General features: G+C 24.4%; 1 protein-coding gene across 1 annotated transcript; it reads left to right on the forward strand.

Annotated features, from left to right (window-relative positions):
• The first annotated feature begins 8,392 nt into the window (after positions 1-8,392).
• LOC128963616 (serine-rich adhesin for platelets-like) lies at positions 8,393-21,240 on the forward strand. Its single transcript, XM_054310130.1, has 5 exons — positions 8,393-8,676; positions 16,024-18,047; positions 19,004-19,414; positions 19,517-21,117; positions 21,184-21,240. The coding sequence occupies exons 1-5, from the start codon at positions 8,600-8,602 to the stop codon at positions 21,232-21,234; spliced, it is 4,164 nt and encodes a 1,387-aa protein (XP_054166105.1). The 5' UTR covers positions 8,393-8,599; the 3' UTR covers positions 21,235-21,240.
• Positions 21,241-21,267: the final 27 nt, after the last annotated feature.

Below are 21,267 nucleotides of genomic sequence, written 5' to 3' on the forward strand. Positions count from 1 at the left end.
CTGTATATTGTTTAGTCAAAGTTTGTTTAATTATAATTCTTTTGGTTCAAACATAATGAATGACTTTTGTATTACTTGTGATTAAAAGTATTTTCAAAAAATTCCCGACAATTATTAAAATAAGTGATAAAATAAATACTGTTTTTTCTATTATAATAAAAACCTCTCTAATCTCTCTCTCTCTCTCTCTCTCTCTCTCTCTCTCTCTCTCTCTCTCTCTCTCTCTCTCTCTCTCTCTCTCTCTCTCTCTCTCTCTCTCTCTCTCTCTCTCTCTCTCTCTCTCTCTCTCTCTCTACACATACACATACACATACACATACACATACACATACACATACACATACACATACACATACACATACACATACACATACACATACACATACACATACACATACACATACACATACACATACACATACACATACACATACACATACACATACACATACACATACACATACACATACACATACACATACACATACACATACACATACACATACACATACACATACACATACACATACACATACACATACACATACACATACACATACACATACACATACACATACACATACACATACACATACATATACACATACACATACACATACACATACACATACACATACACATACACATACACATACACATACACATACACATACACATACACATACACATACACATACACATACACATAATTTTTTTAAAGATTATTTTACATAACTATTAATAAAATATATGCAATTTGTTTCCAAAAAAAATATTTGATGAAAGCTAGAAATATAATAGATGTAAAAACAATAGTAAATTAAGAAAGTATAATATAATATTCATTATAACATTCATTGATATTTTCAGCTGATCTCACAATTATATTATAAAAAATACTCGTGATATTCATTTTTATAAAACAAATTGCTTTTAATATGAATCTTACAGATTTTATTGTTATTTTAAAACTTTTATAAATCATAAATTTTTAATAAAAATAATCATTGGTTACACAACTCACTGTTAAATCATAGATTGTTGATAAAATATTTTCAATATTTCTTAGTTTATAATTACTAATTATCAGTACTTCATTAAAGAGTCTAAATTAGATTTAAAGGGCAATTGCTTATGGCGTGAATGTGCTATCATATTGTAAATCTTATATTTTTATTTATATAATGTTTATATCATATTTAGTGTTTTAGTTTTATTATTTAAATATAAATGTACAATTTATTTATAGTAAATTTTTCCAGTAAGTTAATAAAATAAATTAAATCGATTTGTTTGTTCATTAATCTAATTAATATTTAAATAACAATATATCGTTTTTAAATACATTTATATACAGTATATCTTTGAGTATACTTTTTTATCATTTATAAGAAGTTATATATAACTACAGTATTATACTTATATACCAGTAATAGATACGATACTAATCATTATTCTGAAAAATGTGGACATAAGGGTTATACAGTTTTGAAAAATATACATATTATAGACAATTCATTCACTGGTTTATTATTTAAATAATATTATATGATTTATGACACATATTTCACAACAGATCTCTCACTCCTAATATAATTAAATAAATTTTATAATAAATTATACGGAATTAGTGCTAACCATAAGTTTAACATAAGTTTACACAATATATAATATTCATAATAACATCAGTTTTTCACTGAAGCTCTTATCTGTATCTTATAAACTATTAATTACTAACTTATTACTAAATATTGCAATAAATATACATTCGATTAATTGTTTAATTAATACCAAATCCATGACTAAAAATAAAGAAATATTAATAAAAAAGTCTTTTTTCAGTCACTAGTTTTAAGAATCTTTTTAAATTGAATTATAATTTCTAAAATTTTTTGTTCCAATCATAAAATCGGTTTATCGGATATTTACCTTATTTTCCAATAAGGTTTAAACTTGTAAATTCTATTTTGTACTATATATTAATATATACTGTACTTTATAGAATAGTTTCTATATTTGTATCTAAAACAGTAAAAAAGTTATGATTTTATGAAAAATTTTCAGTTTTCCGCCATTTTGACCATGTTACTGAAGAAATTTTTGATGCAACTTTTCAATACAATATAAGTAGTCCTCTAACCGAATCTTAATTTCAAACTTAGCAAAATAAAATGATACAGACAGACAGACAGACAGACAGACAGACAGACAGACAGACAGACAGACAGACAGACAGACAGACAGACAGACAGACAGACAGACAGACAGACAGACAGACAGACAGACAGACAGACAGACAGACAGACAGACAGACAGACAGACAGACAGACAGACAGACAGACAGACAGACAGACAGACAGACAGACAGACAGACAGACAGACAGACAGACAGACAGACAGACAGACAGACAGACAGACAGACAGACAGACAGACAGACAGACAGACAGACAGACAGACAGACAGACAGACAGACAGACAGACAGACAGACAGACAGACAGACAGACAGACAGACAGACAGACAGACAGACAGACAGACAGACAGACAGACAGACAGACAGACAGACAGACAGACAGACAGACAGACAGACAGACAGACAGACAGACAGACAGACAGACAGACAGACAGACAGACAGACAGACAGACAGACAGACAGACAGACAGACAGACAGACAGACAGACAGACAGACAGACAGACAGACAGACAGACAGACAGACAGACAGACAGACAGACAGACAGACAGACAGACAGACAGACAGACAGACAGACAGACAGACAGACAGACAGACAGACAGACAGACAGACAGACAGACAGACAGACAGACAGACAGACAGACAGACAGACAGACAGACAGACAGACAGACAGACAGACAGACAGACAGACAGACAGACTCAAAATGAACTTTATGCATTTCAGAAAACAAAACTTTTAAATTTTTTTTGAAAATAATGAAACCTTAAGTATTTTAGACACATGTCATTAGTTTGAAGATACCTATTATATAATGTATTCAATATTTATTAGAAAATTATATAAATAATAAATTTTTATTTATTTATTACTTAAAAATTAAAAGAGTAAACTTTCTATAAATTATTTATATTTGTTATAAAAATAATTTTTAATAAATTTTTAACTAAATTTTAATAATTTATTTATTAAAAATAATTAATTACTGATGTTTATTTATTAATATTTATTAAGTTATTGAAACTATTGAAGACATTAAAGGTCACAAAATTTACACAAATTATACAAAATATTGAGAATATATATATATATATATTAATATGAGAAAAGTATAATTTGTATTAGAATTTTATGATTTTTATTAAAATTAGTTGTTTTTATTATATTCATTTTAGTTTATTTAATTAATTATAATATGTTAATAAGTTATTTATTTAACAACTGTTAATATTAATATAATACTGAGTTATTATTTTATTTTTTAAATCTAATTTTTAATTAAATTACATTTTCAAAAATTCTATGAATTGTAGTTAACTTAAGTAAATTGCTCCTGATACTTTAACATTTGTATCTTTTAATTTTTTATTATAATTACTAATTTTGTTAAAAATAAGACATCTTTGTCAGAGAAATTTATAGAAATTAGGTATTTCTTAATACTAATTATACAGTAATTTAATATAATATTAAAATTAATACATATTATATATCATATAATTAGTGATGTACCGATTGCAAAATGCGCAATTGCATTGGTCGGAAATTGCGTGAAATTGCCGCAATTGCAAAAAGCTCGATTGCGAAAATCGCAATTGTAACATAGAACAATTTATAATTTTTTAAAATTTAACAAAATTTAAATGGTAAAGGAATATCAATAAAAACATAAATTAATTATATAATTTTTAATTATTTTATCATAAAATGTTGCCATCTAAAAGCCATGTAAAAATAATAATAAATTAGTAAATTATCTTAATATATAGTAAACTAAATTTTTAACGTTGTCAAAGTTAATTTTTATACATTCCCTCATGCGCGCAATTTCAAGCAATTTCATGCAATTTTCCGCAATTGCGGCAATCGAAAATTGAATTGCGAAAAATTACCAACACTACATATAATATAGATAGAAGATGATAAACTTTTTTAAATACATGATAACAGTACTATCACTTTTGAATATTTTAAATTGTGTGAAAATTTAAATATAATAGCATGAGTTAAAATAAACTATAGTAAATTGCTTATTAAGTAAACTTATTTGTCAAATACTTAAAACTATTTGACATAATGGATATTTATTGAGGTAATCAAAATCACTTTTAAATCTCAATTTAATCTATGTAACATGCTTAAAATATTTTATAATTATTTAATATAATATGCATATAGTATCTATCAAAATTATATTGCTATTATTGTAGATTTAAAATTATTAACTATTTTAATCATGGGATATAATAAAAAATAAAAATATTAAGTAATACAAATTAGACGTTTGATTGTTTGAATATATTTGACATTAAACACGAAAGAGCTATAAATTTTGTTTGATTTTGACATTGAATTCTTAAAATCAATTAATTTCGAGTTTAATTCAAATGCAAAGACATGACAGTCATGACGCCAATGATCTCATTTCAAACCATTATTTAAATTTTTATATTATAGAGCCTTCAATACAAATATTTTAATACTAAATAACAGAAAATTAGAAATAGAGAAAAAATTGAGAGCAAATATATTTTTGTTGTAACACTTTGCAAGATATTGATATACTATTCATAACATTCATACAACTTGTCTTTATGATATTTATTTATTTTCATATTTTATAATATATAATTTATAACTTTAGATATACATAATTGTTATGTGATATTTAATATCATTAAATATTATAGTGGGAGTAATTTAATAAAAAAATGTCTTGAAATAGCTTGAATTAATGATTTACTTAATAGACTCCTATAGACTTAGTTAAACAAATGTTTAACAGAAACTACAATACATTACTATTATTATAAAACATTTAAACAATGAATTTATAAATGTTGTATTTAATACAAATAAAAATTGGAGTATTTATATATATATAGTATATATTAAATAGTATATGGAGTATATTATATTATATTTAGTAAATACAATACAAACACAATATATATTGTTTAAATTATTTAATTAAGAAATACTTTTCGGAAGTATTGAGCTTTCAATTAATAAATAAAGTTTTAATAAGTAATAAAAATATAAGCAATCATTTGTTGAAATTGACAACAAGTAAAGTTGTTTTGTTAGTTGTAATAAAATGAGGTATAGAGTGGGCAAACAAACTATTGAAAAATAAGGGAAATTAATAATTAATACAATTTTTTGTTGATTTCATAATAGCTTAAAGCATATATTCATAAATATAAATATATATAACTACATGTACTGTATTATGATATATAAGGCCTCATTCAAACTCATTCACACCGATATGTTTGGAGTGTTTGTCCCAGAATTCGTAATATTAAGGGTTGGGCTGTAATGCAGTGTTGATGTAGTTGTGTGTTGGATGGGTTGGTGGGGTTGGGGTTGGGATGCATTGGATGAACTCGTATAACAAGTCCGCAACACATTTATTCTGTTAAGTGATGAGTGTATTATAATAACTGCAATGTAAAGCCGGGAGTCAGCAATAAAGTGAGTTTAAGTCCAATTTTAACTTTACTTAATGTCTTGTAAGCCATTGTTAGAGTCACTCATGCAATCACTTTATTATCTTAGGTCTCCATTCAACCAAAAGTGCTATCAAAGACATTGTTTGATTGCAAACCGACTAACAAGTTGTTTGAGCGACCACTCTATCAGTGCCTTCACTAGCCATCAACTCTGTGAGCTCTGTCATCATCAGACCAATCACTACAACCACTACAACCACCCCATGTCTACCAAATAATAGCCATTCCTTTCAAGCAACTCATCATTTATACGTTTAATGACTTTACATTTTTTATTTCATCAAATATTTCATATTTTTCTATGCAATCAAACTTTTATTTTACTTGTTTTTCAAGTGGAAAATGACTTGAATTTTATCAAATATGAAGATGTATTTCATATCATATAATGTTTTAAATAAAGTAAGTACTAAATTGATTGATTATTTTTTTAAATTTCTTGAATCCTATGAACTATTTTATTATAACATTTTAATATTAAAAGTACAGTAGAAATGGTAAATAATAATAATAATGAATGACTTTTAAAATACATTACATTACATCAAATATCATATAATAATAATAAAGTAAATATGAGGTCATTTAAACAATTGTTGTGTAAATATTATCACAATTAAAGCTTTATAATAAGCAATAGGTCTTTCTTATAAAACTGTTAGCCTTTATATACGATTTCAATTGAATGTAAATTCAATACAAAATAACAAATGTTTCTAAAAAGTTATGAGAACTAAGTAACAAGTTTTACATTGCATTGCATTGTATTTGTATTGTATTTATTAATATCTTTGGAGTTTTAGATAATTTGTGGTTTTTAATTGAAAAGATGATACTATCATTTTTATCATTTTTATTTGATTACTATATAATTATTAAGTCAACACATAGAATAAATTATATTCAAGTTTATGTATTGTTTAATATTGTATTATACAGTACTTATATAATATTATGTGATCTTAAAAATGTGTTATTTAAATCAAGTTTTAACTAAAATTAATTTTAAAGTACTTTAAAATAATTTTTAAATTTTAAAAATGTTAATATAAAAACGAAATATATATTTTTATATAATTAATAAATATACAATAAAATAAATTTAAGTATAATTTATTATTTTAGCATAATTATACTACTTGTAAATAAATAATATAAAATGTAAAAATTAATACATAAAAAAAATTTTTTGATCAAAAAATAATTATATAATAAACAACTTGAATAAATCAGAGATGATATAATTATCAAAATTAGTTTACTGTATATTTTTTATAATATTCATGTATATAGAAGTATAAATAAGTTTAGTTTGATAAATAAACCTTGATTTATATTATAGCGTTGTTTCAATATATTAACAAAATCAATATAATCAATAAAAATAATATTTACTAATTAAACTTTTAAAGTATAAATAATCAGCAGTTTATGTGATACTTATATTTTGCTATGTAAACGTTAAATTGATAGTCATCATTATTTAATATACTGTATATAATAATTATGAAATATAGTAAAGTTATATAAATTTACAAGTAGTAGTGTATATTTTATAATAATAGTTAATTTTATATCATATAAATTTGTTTAATGGTATCCAAAATAAAGATAAGTTATAGACTATGATAACTAAATACTGTTTGACATAATATGAAATTATAAGTGAAACACAATATATCCCGAAATAGTAACTCATGAGAGTGTAGTTCCGTTAATATAAGTGCTGTAAGTTTTATATGTGTTGTGCCGTCAAATGCATCGATGAGTTTGCCATTCATTGCTTTTTTCAAATCCATCATTCATTGCCCTTGAGTTGAGTCGAGAGCTTAATAAACCTGATAAATATACTGTATATACACGAAAAACAGGTAACTTTTTTAGCACCGGTTGTTTGGCCATACCATTGCTTATTTACCTCATATCGTATTGTTTTCTTATACTATTATGTGGTCCACATTGAATCTATGGTTATATAGTATTCAGTTAATATATATTACTTTAGTAATAGTTAAATATAAAAAACATGTGTTTGTAAGCAAAAGTTGTTTTGAAAAATCTCTGGTTTTATTAGTAAATATCTGTTTGTTAGTAATATAAGTGCAACAAAACAGCCTAACATATGCCGTAAGCAAAGAGCAAAAACGTGTCTAAACTCAATGTCCTGACTCCAAGTGCTCAGTATTGAGACCCTGTGCTCTCAAATAGTTGTGAATAATAGCGTGTAATATGTTATGTATATCCAAATGTATTCATCTATTTTTATGATCACAAATGGCATTACATTCCTTACGTTCCTATTTTATAAACCGTCCATAACTTTGTTATATAACATATAAGTACTGTATATACAGTAAATGTCTCATACAATCATATATTTAATATTCACCGCTCATACCTCATCCCTGAGCATTGCTGGCATTGGACAACAAGTGCTGTAAATACCTTAACTATTGTTTGTTATCTTATTGTATATAAGCCCTCAATCTGTCGAGTTTTCCTCATCTGTTCACAAGAAACTGAAACTCAATTACTTTTTTATCAATACATTCAATACTAGTAGTAGTAGTAGTAATACAGTCACTCCTATTAATTATTGCAATAACAACATTATATGTATTCTCATATGTTTTATAAGATTTAATATATAATTGATTTACTCATATATTTGCAAAATATCAGAAATACAGTAGTGTTTTGAATTGAAAATAATATGAAATCAACGATAGAAATGACAAGAAAATAGAGATGAAATGATTGTGTGTGACATTTCAGTACTGAAGTAGTATTCAATTGATTGTGAACTTTATCGTCAACTTTCAGATATGAGTTCATTTGATGTGAAAAATATTATTTAAAAATAATTTTATTATCCATTCATTGCATTTTGAATGACACTTACAATCAACCAAATTATGATTAGTATGGGTAACGTTTGCACCTCATGTCCAACATTTTGTCTTCATCGGTAAGTCTAATCATATGTGCTTTGCTTATGGTTTGTAAATATAATTTGACGTATTTTTCTAAATTATTGTAAATAAGTTGTTTTTTATAAAATATATTATATTTAAATTTATATATAATATTATATTTTATTAATTAGTGATTACTAATAGTTATATTTCATAAAAATGGAAAACAGCAGATATCCATTAATTTACTTAATAAGATATAATATAACAAGAATTTCATTTATATAATATTTAAGTTATTTGTTTGTTTAAAAAGAATTATAAATATAGCAATATTGCAAAATCATATCTTTCATATACGTGTACAACATTTTAATAAAAATATTTACCTATAATATAAATTAGTTCAAGTTTGATAAGCTATCAAAAATCAAACTTAAGTATTGTATTAACTACTGTATAATAGTGTGTTTTATTAATTGCAAAAATATCGTACTTCTATAATAATAATATTTAAAATTAATAATAATATTATTATTTAGCTTAAAATGCAATTTTATAAAACAAGTACATTGTATTCATTATAAAATGCTGTATTCTTCACTGATTTAATATTATGTTTTATAATTTATTTAATTTAATAACTTAATATTGAATGACTGTTTTGTGACATAAATATTTAAAATATTTAATTTTATGCTAACATAATTAATACATAATTAATTCAAACTTATCAGACAAATAAAAGACAATAACTACATGTATATAAAACAATTAATACAAAAACGATCACTATTTTAATGAAAAATCTAACAGAGAAGTTGATTATAAGTTAACACTTAAATATGTGAACGTAATGTATAGTATTTAATATAAAGTATTAAAAACATGTCACTTATGTTAACTTACGGTATGTACACAAAACTAATGTTTAATTATTACATTTTGATATTTTTAAATAATACTAAGTAATATAAAACTTATTACATAATATACAGTATTAATATTTTAAAACATTTAAATGATAAACATATTGATTGTGAGTTGGATATTGGGTTAAACTAATTGTGATTTTTAAATTTTAAATATTAGTTTATTTGCTTTATAAACTTACAGCTTATTGTAAGGTAAAAAATAATAATAAACTTTTTTGAAAGCAATTTATAAAAGCTAAATATTTTTAAAATTATTGGTTTACTATAAGATACAACTAAATATTGTAGTAACTATTGAATTATTATTGTTTAAATGTTATTTAATTTTTTTCTCAAAACACGAATTTAACATTATTATGCATTTATAATATATTTATTGAATATTTACTTTATTATCAGTTAATACAATATTATTATTATAATTGAAAATGCGATATATTAATATTAAACTTAATATATTCAATGAATTTTCTATTTACAGTATTAACCTTTAATATTTTTATAGTAAAAATATGTTAAATGAATAAAAGATAATATTTACAATTAAATTTTGATTATTAATTAAATCCAATATAATATAATAAAGTATTCAAGTATTTCAAAGTATTATAGTTGACAATAGATAAAAGTGTATCAAGAAATAGACCCAATGATCAAATTAATGGTAATTTTTTAGCAATTGATTTAATGAATTATTACTGTATATAAATTTAACACTAAAAATAGTATGCATGAAAAGGTATGTGCCTTATCTCAAAAACTACATGAGCTATCGATTAAATATTGTTAAAATAATATAAAAATATGTTAAAACATTTTCTTAATTATTTCAAAATGCTTTAGATTATCAATAAATAATGTTAAAATATTATATTAAATTTTAAAAAATGCCATATTTCAAAAACAATTTAATATAAATTATTTTGCTGTAATTATAGTCTAAATAAAATACATTTTTTAAATATTTATTATATAAGACTTATATATTATTAACATAATATAACATTAAATTTTTAAATAAATTTATAAGTAAATATATGAATGTATTTGTTGGATATGGTATCATATGTTTCATATAATATGGAATTTTCTTATTTTAATATTTTTACGTTTATTTGTTTTTATAATCAATTTTGAAGAAAATACCGAATATTAAGAAAATATTCATAACTTTAAATAAATTGAAAGAAAACCCTTCAAAACCCAACCAATCCTTATATTGTAGAAAATTATTGATTGATTTTACGTTAATTGTTTGATACAAAGCCAGAAAAATTGTAGACGATTTAAGTTACAATAATTTATAGCTATTATCTGCTTTTTAATAGCAATTTTTATACAATTTCTTAAAAATGTATTTTGAAATATTTAAAAGTATTTAATATTAAAAAATACTTTATTAATTTATTTTAGTTATTTATATTTAAGTTATAATTTTATTTATTTTGTTATTTATTTAAGGAAATGTTTTAAATAATATTTTACAGTATATATAGTATATACAGTATTTCCTTTAAAAAATTGTCTGATATTTTAAAATTTATTACTCAATAATATTTACTACTTTATAAATAATGGCCCAAACTTTTGACGTGTTTGTTGGACTAAATCGTCACTAAATTGTTTGTTCAACTAATTATTTGAATAGTTTTAACATTTTTAATAATTTAATTCATTAATCATATTTTTTACTGAATAAATATTTTTAAAAAATTACATGAGATTAATAAGAGTTTTAATTTGTAAGAAGCAGTTGTCAATTATTTTGAAATTACTAAATTGTAAGCGTATCTCAAATTTTAATTTATAAATGCTAATAATATTGAATGGGTTAATGAATTAATGTAATATAATGTAATTTTTATAATTTAAGTTATTTATGAAATATTTAAATAGAGAAATTGTTGATAACTTTCATATGAATCGCAAATATAAAATAAATTATTTAGTATTTTGAAAACATGCAACAAATATATGGATTAGTATTGAATAATACAGTAAATACTTATATATAAGTATTAAAAAATGAATATTTAAGCAATTTTTATATTGCCCTCAGTTTTGTTTTTAATGATAATTCTAGCCTTTGGCGGGTTTTTGTAAATTGTTTGCTATTTTCCTGACAGGACTGCATAATATACTTAATATTTTGGTATTACATAACACACACATACTCTCAACATATATAAGCTTTTATAAAGACTACATTCCTATCGTTTGTGAGGTTCAGTGACTTTGAGACGGTTGAGAATATATCGTTCAAATGAAGCATCGCTTAAATAAAGTATCAAAAAAAGTAAAAACAGGATTTTCAAAGGTTTGCTTAAATACAAGAGTCTATGATTAGGAAACAAAATAATCACTTTTTATATATTATTATTTACCTCAACATCAGTGCTCAGTTGGGCTCCAACGAGCACTAGGATTGACCACAATATGCTAGACTTGAGTTAAGCATTAAATTAATGATAAGCCGAGCCTTAAATATGTATTGAAGTGATGGCATGATTTGAGCCTTGAAAGGTCGTGTCTAAGGTTGAGGTCGTGTCCTTGTCTTTGCTTAACTGTTATTAACTAATTACAGAAACCCTAAATAGTCGGCTCTACACACAAAAGGCACTTATTTTTCAGATAGTGATAAAACATATTAATTTAGAAATGCAATGACTAATTGAATTTTGTTGGCTTTAATTGATAATAATTGAAGACAAACAATAAAATCTTAAATTTCTTTCAATTGTTTTGCATTGGGATGTTTGAGGTGATAGAGTTATGTCACGATAACAGTTACCACTACAAGAAGTACCAGATGTGGTACATAATTAGCATAAATTTATTGTTTCATTTGAAGGACATATAGTATAATGTGGTTAATAATTTAATTTTAGGTAATATTACTAATTTAATAACAATAGATTTATAATTTAATTTTTTTGGTAACCGTTTTTGTGTATGAAAAATAAATTGCAAACAAATCACGCATTTTATACACTTTTTACTATATTTTAAAACCCACTCTTAGATTCATTCATTTATTTATTAACTTGTATTCATTGCCAATAATATTATATACAAACACACACTGACTGACAATTAATTGAATTATGCATTTAATGGTTAAAATCTAAACATTTGATTGGGATTTTGTTGGCTCCAAACGCCTCTACAGTCACTCTATAACCGTATATAACTTTTACATAATTATAACTTTTTATAATTATTATAAACTTGATTTCAAAATATTCTGTTGATTTTTTATGCAATACTTAAAAATAATTGCATTTACTTTTACACATCAAACTTATTAATATTAAAGTTTATAATATAAACGTTATTTCTATATATTTTAGCAAAATGTTTCCTCAAAAAAATTTTGTTTAAGATTTCAATTGTCATATGAATGACTCTATGATAAAAATATATAATAGATTTAAAAACAACAAATTTAATTAAATAAATGTGCCATAAAGTTTTGTTGCGTTTATGATAAAATAATAATTTTAATATCAATTTTTATCAATTTTGTTAAATAATAAAAGTGTTAATAAACACTAGTATATGAAATTATTAAAAACATTTACTCTAATACATGTAATTTATATTTTTACGTTTAAATGTTACCATAAAGTAGTGTTTCTACAGTATTGTTACTATTGTTATAGAGTTACATAATATACATATTTGTCAGACAATTGACACAACTGGTGCACAATTGTTATAAGAAATGGTTGATTAAGATCTGTATGTATTTGAATATTAATTTAATTGGTCTCTAAATATAATAATCCACTGCTAATCAATAATAATTGTAAGTCAATTATAATATTATTTTAGTAAAAGTCAAATATTATTATTATAAGAGTACTTTTGATTTTAAAATTCACAATTATTGACAATTTATTGTATTAATTATCCCAAAATCCCAAAACACTTAAATCTTTTGACTAAATTTTAAAAAATATATATTCAGTTATTACTAATATCTTATTAGTTACTCGACTCTAATAAAAATATTTATGTCATACAAGTATACTATACTTTATTATAGATAATAACTTTGGTTACAATCTTAGTCTAAATATTTTCCTTAAATATTTATAATTTATTTATTTATGGCTTTGTTTTCCTTTTAAGTCAATATTAAAAACAAACAAACAAATGGTTTACTTTGTTTTGTTGATCCTTTAATACATTACTTATTTGTATTATACAGTACTGTATTTTTTTTGCTTTTGAATAATAATTGTTAATTGTATAATAAATAAAAGTGGAAATTATTACATTATGCTTATAAACAACTTATATCTTAGTATTTGTATAGTTATTATATAAATATGTTTATTTAGAAAATGGTGTAGAAATAAAAGTATTTTTATGTAAAAATTTAATATATTTAGTATATAATTATTTTATTTAATTAAAACTATTTACCAAAACTAGAATTATCAAAAATATCTATTATATTTACAAATTATATATTTGTTTAAATAATTATTTATAATTATGTAAAATATAAGTTTTTGACTCAAAATGTCAAAAGTAAATAAATATGTCTAATCATGATTTTAATGTAATTACCGGTAGTATTATTATTCTCAATATTTTTACAAAAATTTTAGTAACCAAGCAATTCATAAATAGATATATTGATATTATATTTTCATTTTATTATTTTTAAACGTCTGTTGAAATTATAATTTTTTCCATACAATTTAATAACTTTTATTTTGATAAGTTTTATGTAAAATTTATTGATTCAAATATAAAACTTTAACTTTTTATACATTAATAAACATTAATTTTATAAATGTTAGTTAATTTAATATAAAATTATTATTATTAGTTAAAATATTTTTTATTTATAGTTATTTATTAAAAATTATTCCCAGTCTAGTTACTATATATATATATATATATATATATAACAATTTAAAAGTAAAACACAAATTAATATAAATATTTAAGATATAATATTAAAAAAGTAAATAACAAATATAAAATACTTGTATTAATATTTATAGCTTTTGCACATATAATATAACACTAAATGTTAATTAGATTGAAATTAATATTTTGTTTTTGGATGTTTTTTTTTGTAATGAGATTTACTTTTATGGATTACAACTTCTATTTACTTAATATATCTCTAAAACCAAACTTAGTTTTTTAGACAATATATAATTATTTATTACTTATAGCTACCATAAATAGTAAAGTTTATATTTATTATATGTTATGTAATAATAATTTATAAATTATTGTGAAAAATATTTCTTCATTATCAAAACTAGATTAATATATGATATACTAGTAATCAATAATAATCATAAAATCAAATGAGTTTTGTGTGTTTATAAATTTTATGTAATCTGTAATATTATAGTTTATAAATACATTATTATATAAAAATTATTGTTTTTATCTAAATTATTATTTTGGTAAATATATACGATAATCGCACTACAATTACTCAAAAAGAGTTTATTTTAAAAGATAATAAATATATTCAACAATTTAATGCTATAAATAAAATTTGAATGCTTTCATGTGATTGAATACTTATTTTAATGATTTAAAAATAATAATATAATAGTAAATAATAAGTTTGAGAAAAGCGGCACTCCTTTTATAATAGTGTATATCAAACGAGATCGATGTGATTATTGTTATGCAAATATTACTGTATTATTATATTGTATTAAAAATTTGAAACTAAAGTATTTATAGTAAACTTTCATAATATTTTGTTAATAATAATAATATTAATAAAATAACGAATTTTAGATATACTTATTAAAATTCTTTATAGAAATTGTTTTATGTTTTAATTATCTGTAAAAAATATTTATGTAGACATTTATTTCGTTATATAGTTAGTAAAAAATGAGTTATCATAACTAATATTTATTAAATATATTAATATATAGTAGAAATAATCATAAAATTACTGTTACTTTTTTTTAAGCGCATAAAGAATGTCATAAAATAATATGATAATAGTTTTGATCTTATTATCAAAGATTAAGGTCCACTTAAATGTGTTGTAAACTTTCATAAATATAATTTATACTAAACTAACAAAAAATAGGTGTATCCACAGGTTGTCACTATTATAAGGATATGAACTTCAATGTTGTTAATGATTGTTTACAGTGTTTATACCTGTAGTATATATAAATTAAATTATATAATAAAAATAACTTAATTACTATGAAATAAAATAATAATCTTGGTTTTGGTCTGCAATAAAATGTTAATAAAATGTTTAATAAAAATTATAAGACTATTAAATTGTTAATATTAATGATAAACAATTAACATTCTTATAATAGTTTTATTGACAGATCATGTTTTTCAAATGTTAAGTCTATTAATTAAATATAAATATTTGAAACATTAATTTAAAAATTTATATATAAATAAAAACTGTTGACTTATTATTGTTTATCTATTTTATTTGAACAGCACATCCAATATGAAAAGTGCAATGTCTTCCTCATCAGTGGGAAGTGAGCGAAACAGTGGTAGTGGAGGAGTGATAACAAGTATTGACTTTGAATTAGAAAGTAATAAAAGTCAAACTAAATCTAATGGCAGAATGAGCTGTACTAGTGATGACAGTTGTGCTATCAATGAACTTCTTGAGGGTCGGATGGACCTCAATGTTAAGCTCCCAAACAAAGCTAATAATGTTGTGATTAATGTTGAGAGACGGACACCAATGCTTGACTTATTGGTCAACATATCGACACAATATCGCTTCAATGCCGCTAATTATACCATTTGTGTCGGTGATCGTGAGTTTAAAGCGAGTACACCCATCGGTTCCCTCGATGTCAACCAAATTGCAATAACTCCTAAACCTATTAAAAATAATTCATTAAAAAGTAACTCTCCTTCAACTGGTATACCATTTCAAACTACATTTAGACTTCAGGTAAATTTGCCACGAAATCAATTAATGGTATTAAGAGTTACACCCAATGCTACCATTGCTGCGATAAAACAAATAATTTGTAGTGAAAAATCATTGGACGCCAATAAATATCAATTGGTTCGTATTGTGACCAACAATCAAACACCTCAAGTCTTGGACGCCAATAAAACTTTAGCTTATTATACACTCAATGAAGTGACTCTCATCTCAAATAAGGCATTATCTCAAATTGAGGTGCAATTTGTCGCTCACAGCACTTCTCAGATCGATCTGTCTAATAATTCTTCCGTTGCTTCACTTAAAAAGCCTATCAATTCATTGATTATAAGTCAATCAAATCCAGACTTTACAACAATGGATGAAAAATCAATAGTAAATCACACGCCAACTGGTTCTAAGCCACAAAAGAAAAGACAGGCACCACTTCCGCCTATGTCTTCATCGGCTACACTTCCAAATAGGTTGTCGCCATCAGCAATGAATTCATTTAAAGACAAAAATGAGACAAACATTCAGAAAACTGACTTAAATGAACAAAAAGACGATCATTTGTCACAAACTATTATTGAAAGCAAACCCGTTCTTAAGGTTCTCTCAAATGGTGTTTCACACGTCAGACAAAATTCAGGTTCAGATTCAAGTGGTTATCACGAATCTGTTCTCAGTAGTAGTGACTCTCCCGAACAATCAACAAATCTGCCAAAAGATAGCTTAAAGGCAAGTGCTGTCACACAGAAGTCAACGTCGAGTACCAACTGTAAGATAACAGCGAAGAAACGTCGCGCTCCACCGCCGCCAAGCATTACAAGTGAACAATCAGTTCAACAATTAGCTGATATTAATGGTAAAAATAATGATTTCAATTCAGACGAAAGTAAATCAGTTCTCGAATGTATGAGTGAAGTGAGTCTTCCACTTTCAACTTCTTCCTCATCCAGTAGTGGTAACGCGTCTTCAATTAATAACAGAAGTCTGTCCCCTATTGTTATCACACAAACTAACGGCTCATCAACACCTCTGCAAGACTTTAAAAATTGCTCTTACGATCAGTCAAATGAAGATAAGAGCATACAATCAATTTCAGACAATACAGTTAGCTTTAACTCTGATGAATGTATACCACAAGACAAAGAAATTAACACAATTGAGTCAATAGTTGACAAAAATCAGTGCAATAATAATGATATTAAAAATGATGACAAAGAAGATAGAAATGTGAGTAAACTTAAAGATAGTTCACAACAATTGTCAAATTTAACACAAACCTATGTGAGAGATGTCGAAAAAGTAAGTCTTAAATTGTCTTCAATTGATAGAACTATCGATAGTAAAGACATTGATGAGAATGTGGGACATATTAACAATAATTTAAAGATTAATGAAACCATCAATAAGATGGTAGCAGACAATAGTCAGCTATTAATCAATGAAACATCTTTTAAATCATTGGATAAGCAATCAGTAGCTGAAATCAATTATATATCACCTGCACTTGATTTAGATGATAATGAATGCACTTCACAGGTGGTGGAAGAGCATGAAGACAGAGAAGGTTTGCTAAATATTTAGTTTATTTTCTTAATAACTGACTTTTCATGTAAACTATTAAATGAATATTAACTTTATAACAATATTTTTTAATTATATACTAATTTTTATTTAGTAATACAACGTTTGTAAAATAATTTTTGTACATTTACTCATTTATATTATATTTATAAATTATTACATATATTTTTATCTACTCTAAGATAAATATATGATTTATTAGTTATTTAGTTTTGTAAAAGTTAGTAATATTAAATATATTTTACGATAAATAGAAAATTGGTTTATTTTAATTATTTTATTCATAGATTTAAGACCACACATACCCACCTATAAATTATGAAACTTACCGTATGTTAAATTAAATGTCATTATAATATTTGGCTAAAACTATCAAATACTGTACAATAGTCTTAAACACATATACAGAGCATTTGTATAAAAATATTGTTTATTATATAATACTGTATTATAGATAAATCTTATTAATAAAAATCAAGTTAAATATTGTATTGTATGTTAAATTTGAATACAATTTATGACTCATTTTTATACAAATGCTTTGTAGATGTGTTTAAGACTATTGTACAGTATTTGATAGTTTTAGACAAATATTAAAATGACATTTAATTTAACATAAGTTTCATAATTTAAATTATTAAGAAATTTTGTTAATGAAAATATATTAATAATATACAATTAAATAAAAGCTTAAATATTATATTAAACTACATCTGTATTGATACAAATTCTAAAATTATAGCTATAATGTGTTTAAATTATATTACTGTATATCTAATATAGGATACAGTATTGAATGCAATTATTATATAGCTTTGACATTGTATTGCATTAAAACAGTTAACATTTTTAAATATTTACTTAATTTTAGTAACTTAGCAATAGTTGTGGTATTTATTATCTTTAAATATTATATATTTATATAAACTGTATTTACAGGAAATCGCGAAATAGATTTAGCAGAGCTGTCGATACCATTGCCACCGCCGTCACCGTTTCAGAACAGCATATATGATGAGAACAGCTCTTTAAGTGAATCTATTGATGAAAGTGCTAACGAAAAGTCTATATTGAGTCAACCATTGATTGATTGCAAATCAGATTATTTACAGACAAATGAAGAATCACTTGAAACTATAGAAAAGAAAAAATCGCAAGATTTTGAAGAACTTATAAAATACAATCAAACGACAAACAATGAGTCAAATATTAGTGACGAAGAACTAATCAACAAAGAAATTGAAGTGACTTTACAATCACTTAATGAAGAATTGGATCGATTAGAGTCAAGTGATAACATCGAAAGTCAACAGTCTATTCAGTTGAATATTACACAAGAAGTCGATAATAGTAAGAGATCTGAAAACCATAATAATATTAGTGATAATAAAAGACAATTAACTATTGATACAAAAAATGAAAAAAATATTACAATTTCTGTCACGAAAACAGACGATGAAATTTCAAATATAAAATCAATAAGAAGTGAGAGACCATCGCCAACGCCATCACCCACACCAAGACTTTCAATTACAGCACATAACTATAAAAATAAAACCGAAAAAGACATTAAAAGTGATAATTTTAAAAAGATTTCAGAAAGCGATAGCAAAACAAGTGTTGAAGTCATTAAAAGTCAAATACCAACGCCACCGCTATCACCATTGTCTTCTTCGTTGTCTTCTTCGTATTCAACGTCCCCAAGTCCAACATCTGAAGAAAAAATGTCAATCACTGATGAAGTCAAACAATTATGTAAACCACGAGTTCGTTTGGCGAACTTCTCGATTGGTTCCTATAAGAGAGAAGTTGACATTTATGAAGACAAACTAAATACTAAGCGAACAGAACAGTCAATGTCATCATCTGTTGCTAATCCAAAGGCCGAATCATTTGCTACTTTTCCTTCTTTAAAAAAGGAAGAAAAAATCAGACCTTCGATCACCCAAAACAAGTCAAAAGTAAATATTACATCGACTTCGACAACAATTACATCGTCAACCACTACAAAGCCTATCCGTTCCCCTCAAATACAGACACTGATAACAAGTGCTCCTAAGATTAATCGCATCCATTCGTGGAGCGGAAACAAGAATACTGTGTTGGAAGACAATGATGTCAAACAACCCGTTAAAAGTCAGGAACGCTATGTCTCACAGATATCTATAAAATCTGATGAAATTAATATGAATGCGACTACAATTAAATCATCTGAAAATGGTTTACAATCACCTAAATTTAAAGTTCAATCATTAATTGCACAAAATGAGGAACGATTGAAAAGTAGATCTCCTTCTCCTCAATTGCCACCACAAAGAGCTGAATCAATCAAAGAGCGAACAACTATTACTATTAAACCCGGTTCTGAGTCTGTCATTCGGTTTAATTCCAAGAATTTTACTGATATTTATAACAATAATAGTACTAATACTACTACGAGTACTACTACTACTACTACTACTACTACTACTAATAATAATAATAATGTTATAACAAAACAATTTACTTCACAAAAAAAATTTAACAATAATTTGACTGATAATAAACAAAATTCAATACAAATTAAAGAAAACAATGATTTGAAAAAGAAATTAAATTATGAGATAAATGATAGTAAAAGTGGTTTAAAAGAAGTAAAGTTTGCTATAAATGAAACTAAGCCTAAAATTAATGATAAAGAAGAGCCTTCACAAGCAGTGATAGTACCGCCACCAATACCACCACCTATACAATCACCAGCAATGGCATCGGTGGCGCCAATACCACCTCCAATACCACCTCCAATACCATCACCAGTAATAGCATCGATGCCTCCAATACCACCACCAATACCACCACCAGTTCCACAAACAATTAAAACATTTGGAGCGAATACACTTCCGAAAACCAATACAAAAGCGTATCAAACGAAAGGATGGAACAGTGATAAAGTAGTCCGAAATGGTGGAGAAGTGCCAAAAGTAAAACATGTCGAACCACCCAATAATATGAATGTCAGGGATCAGCTGCTCAATGAAATCAAAAGCTTTGGGGGAAGAAATACACTTAAAAAGGTTTGTCATTTGATTTATTTTGATACCAACTATAAACTCAATGATTGTTATTATTATTATATAAAGGTATCAAAAAACACTTCTTGGAAACTGGAGGTCAATGCCGTCAAAACGTAGCAAAACTACTTCTTTAAAAATTAATTGTTGTTT

The sequence above is a fragment of the Oppia nitens genome, unplaced genomic scaffold (assembly GCF_028296485.1).
Source record: "Oppia nitens isolate AA-2021 unplaced genomic scaffold, nextdenovo-longstitch-racon4-pilon3 scaffold7_pilon_pilon_pilon, whole genome shotgun sequence".
In the NCBI taxonomy this organism is placed as follows: domain Eukaryota; kingdom Metazoa; phylum Arthropoda; class Arachnida; order Sarcoptiformes; family Oppiidae; genus Oppia; species Oppia nitens.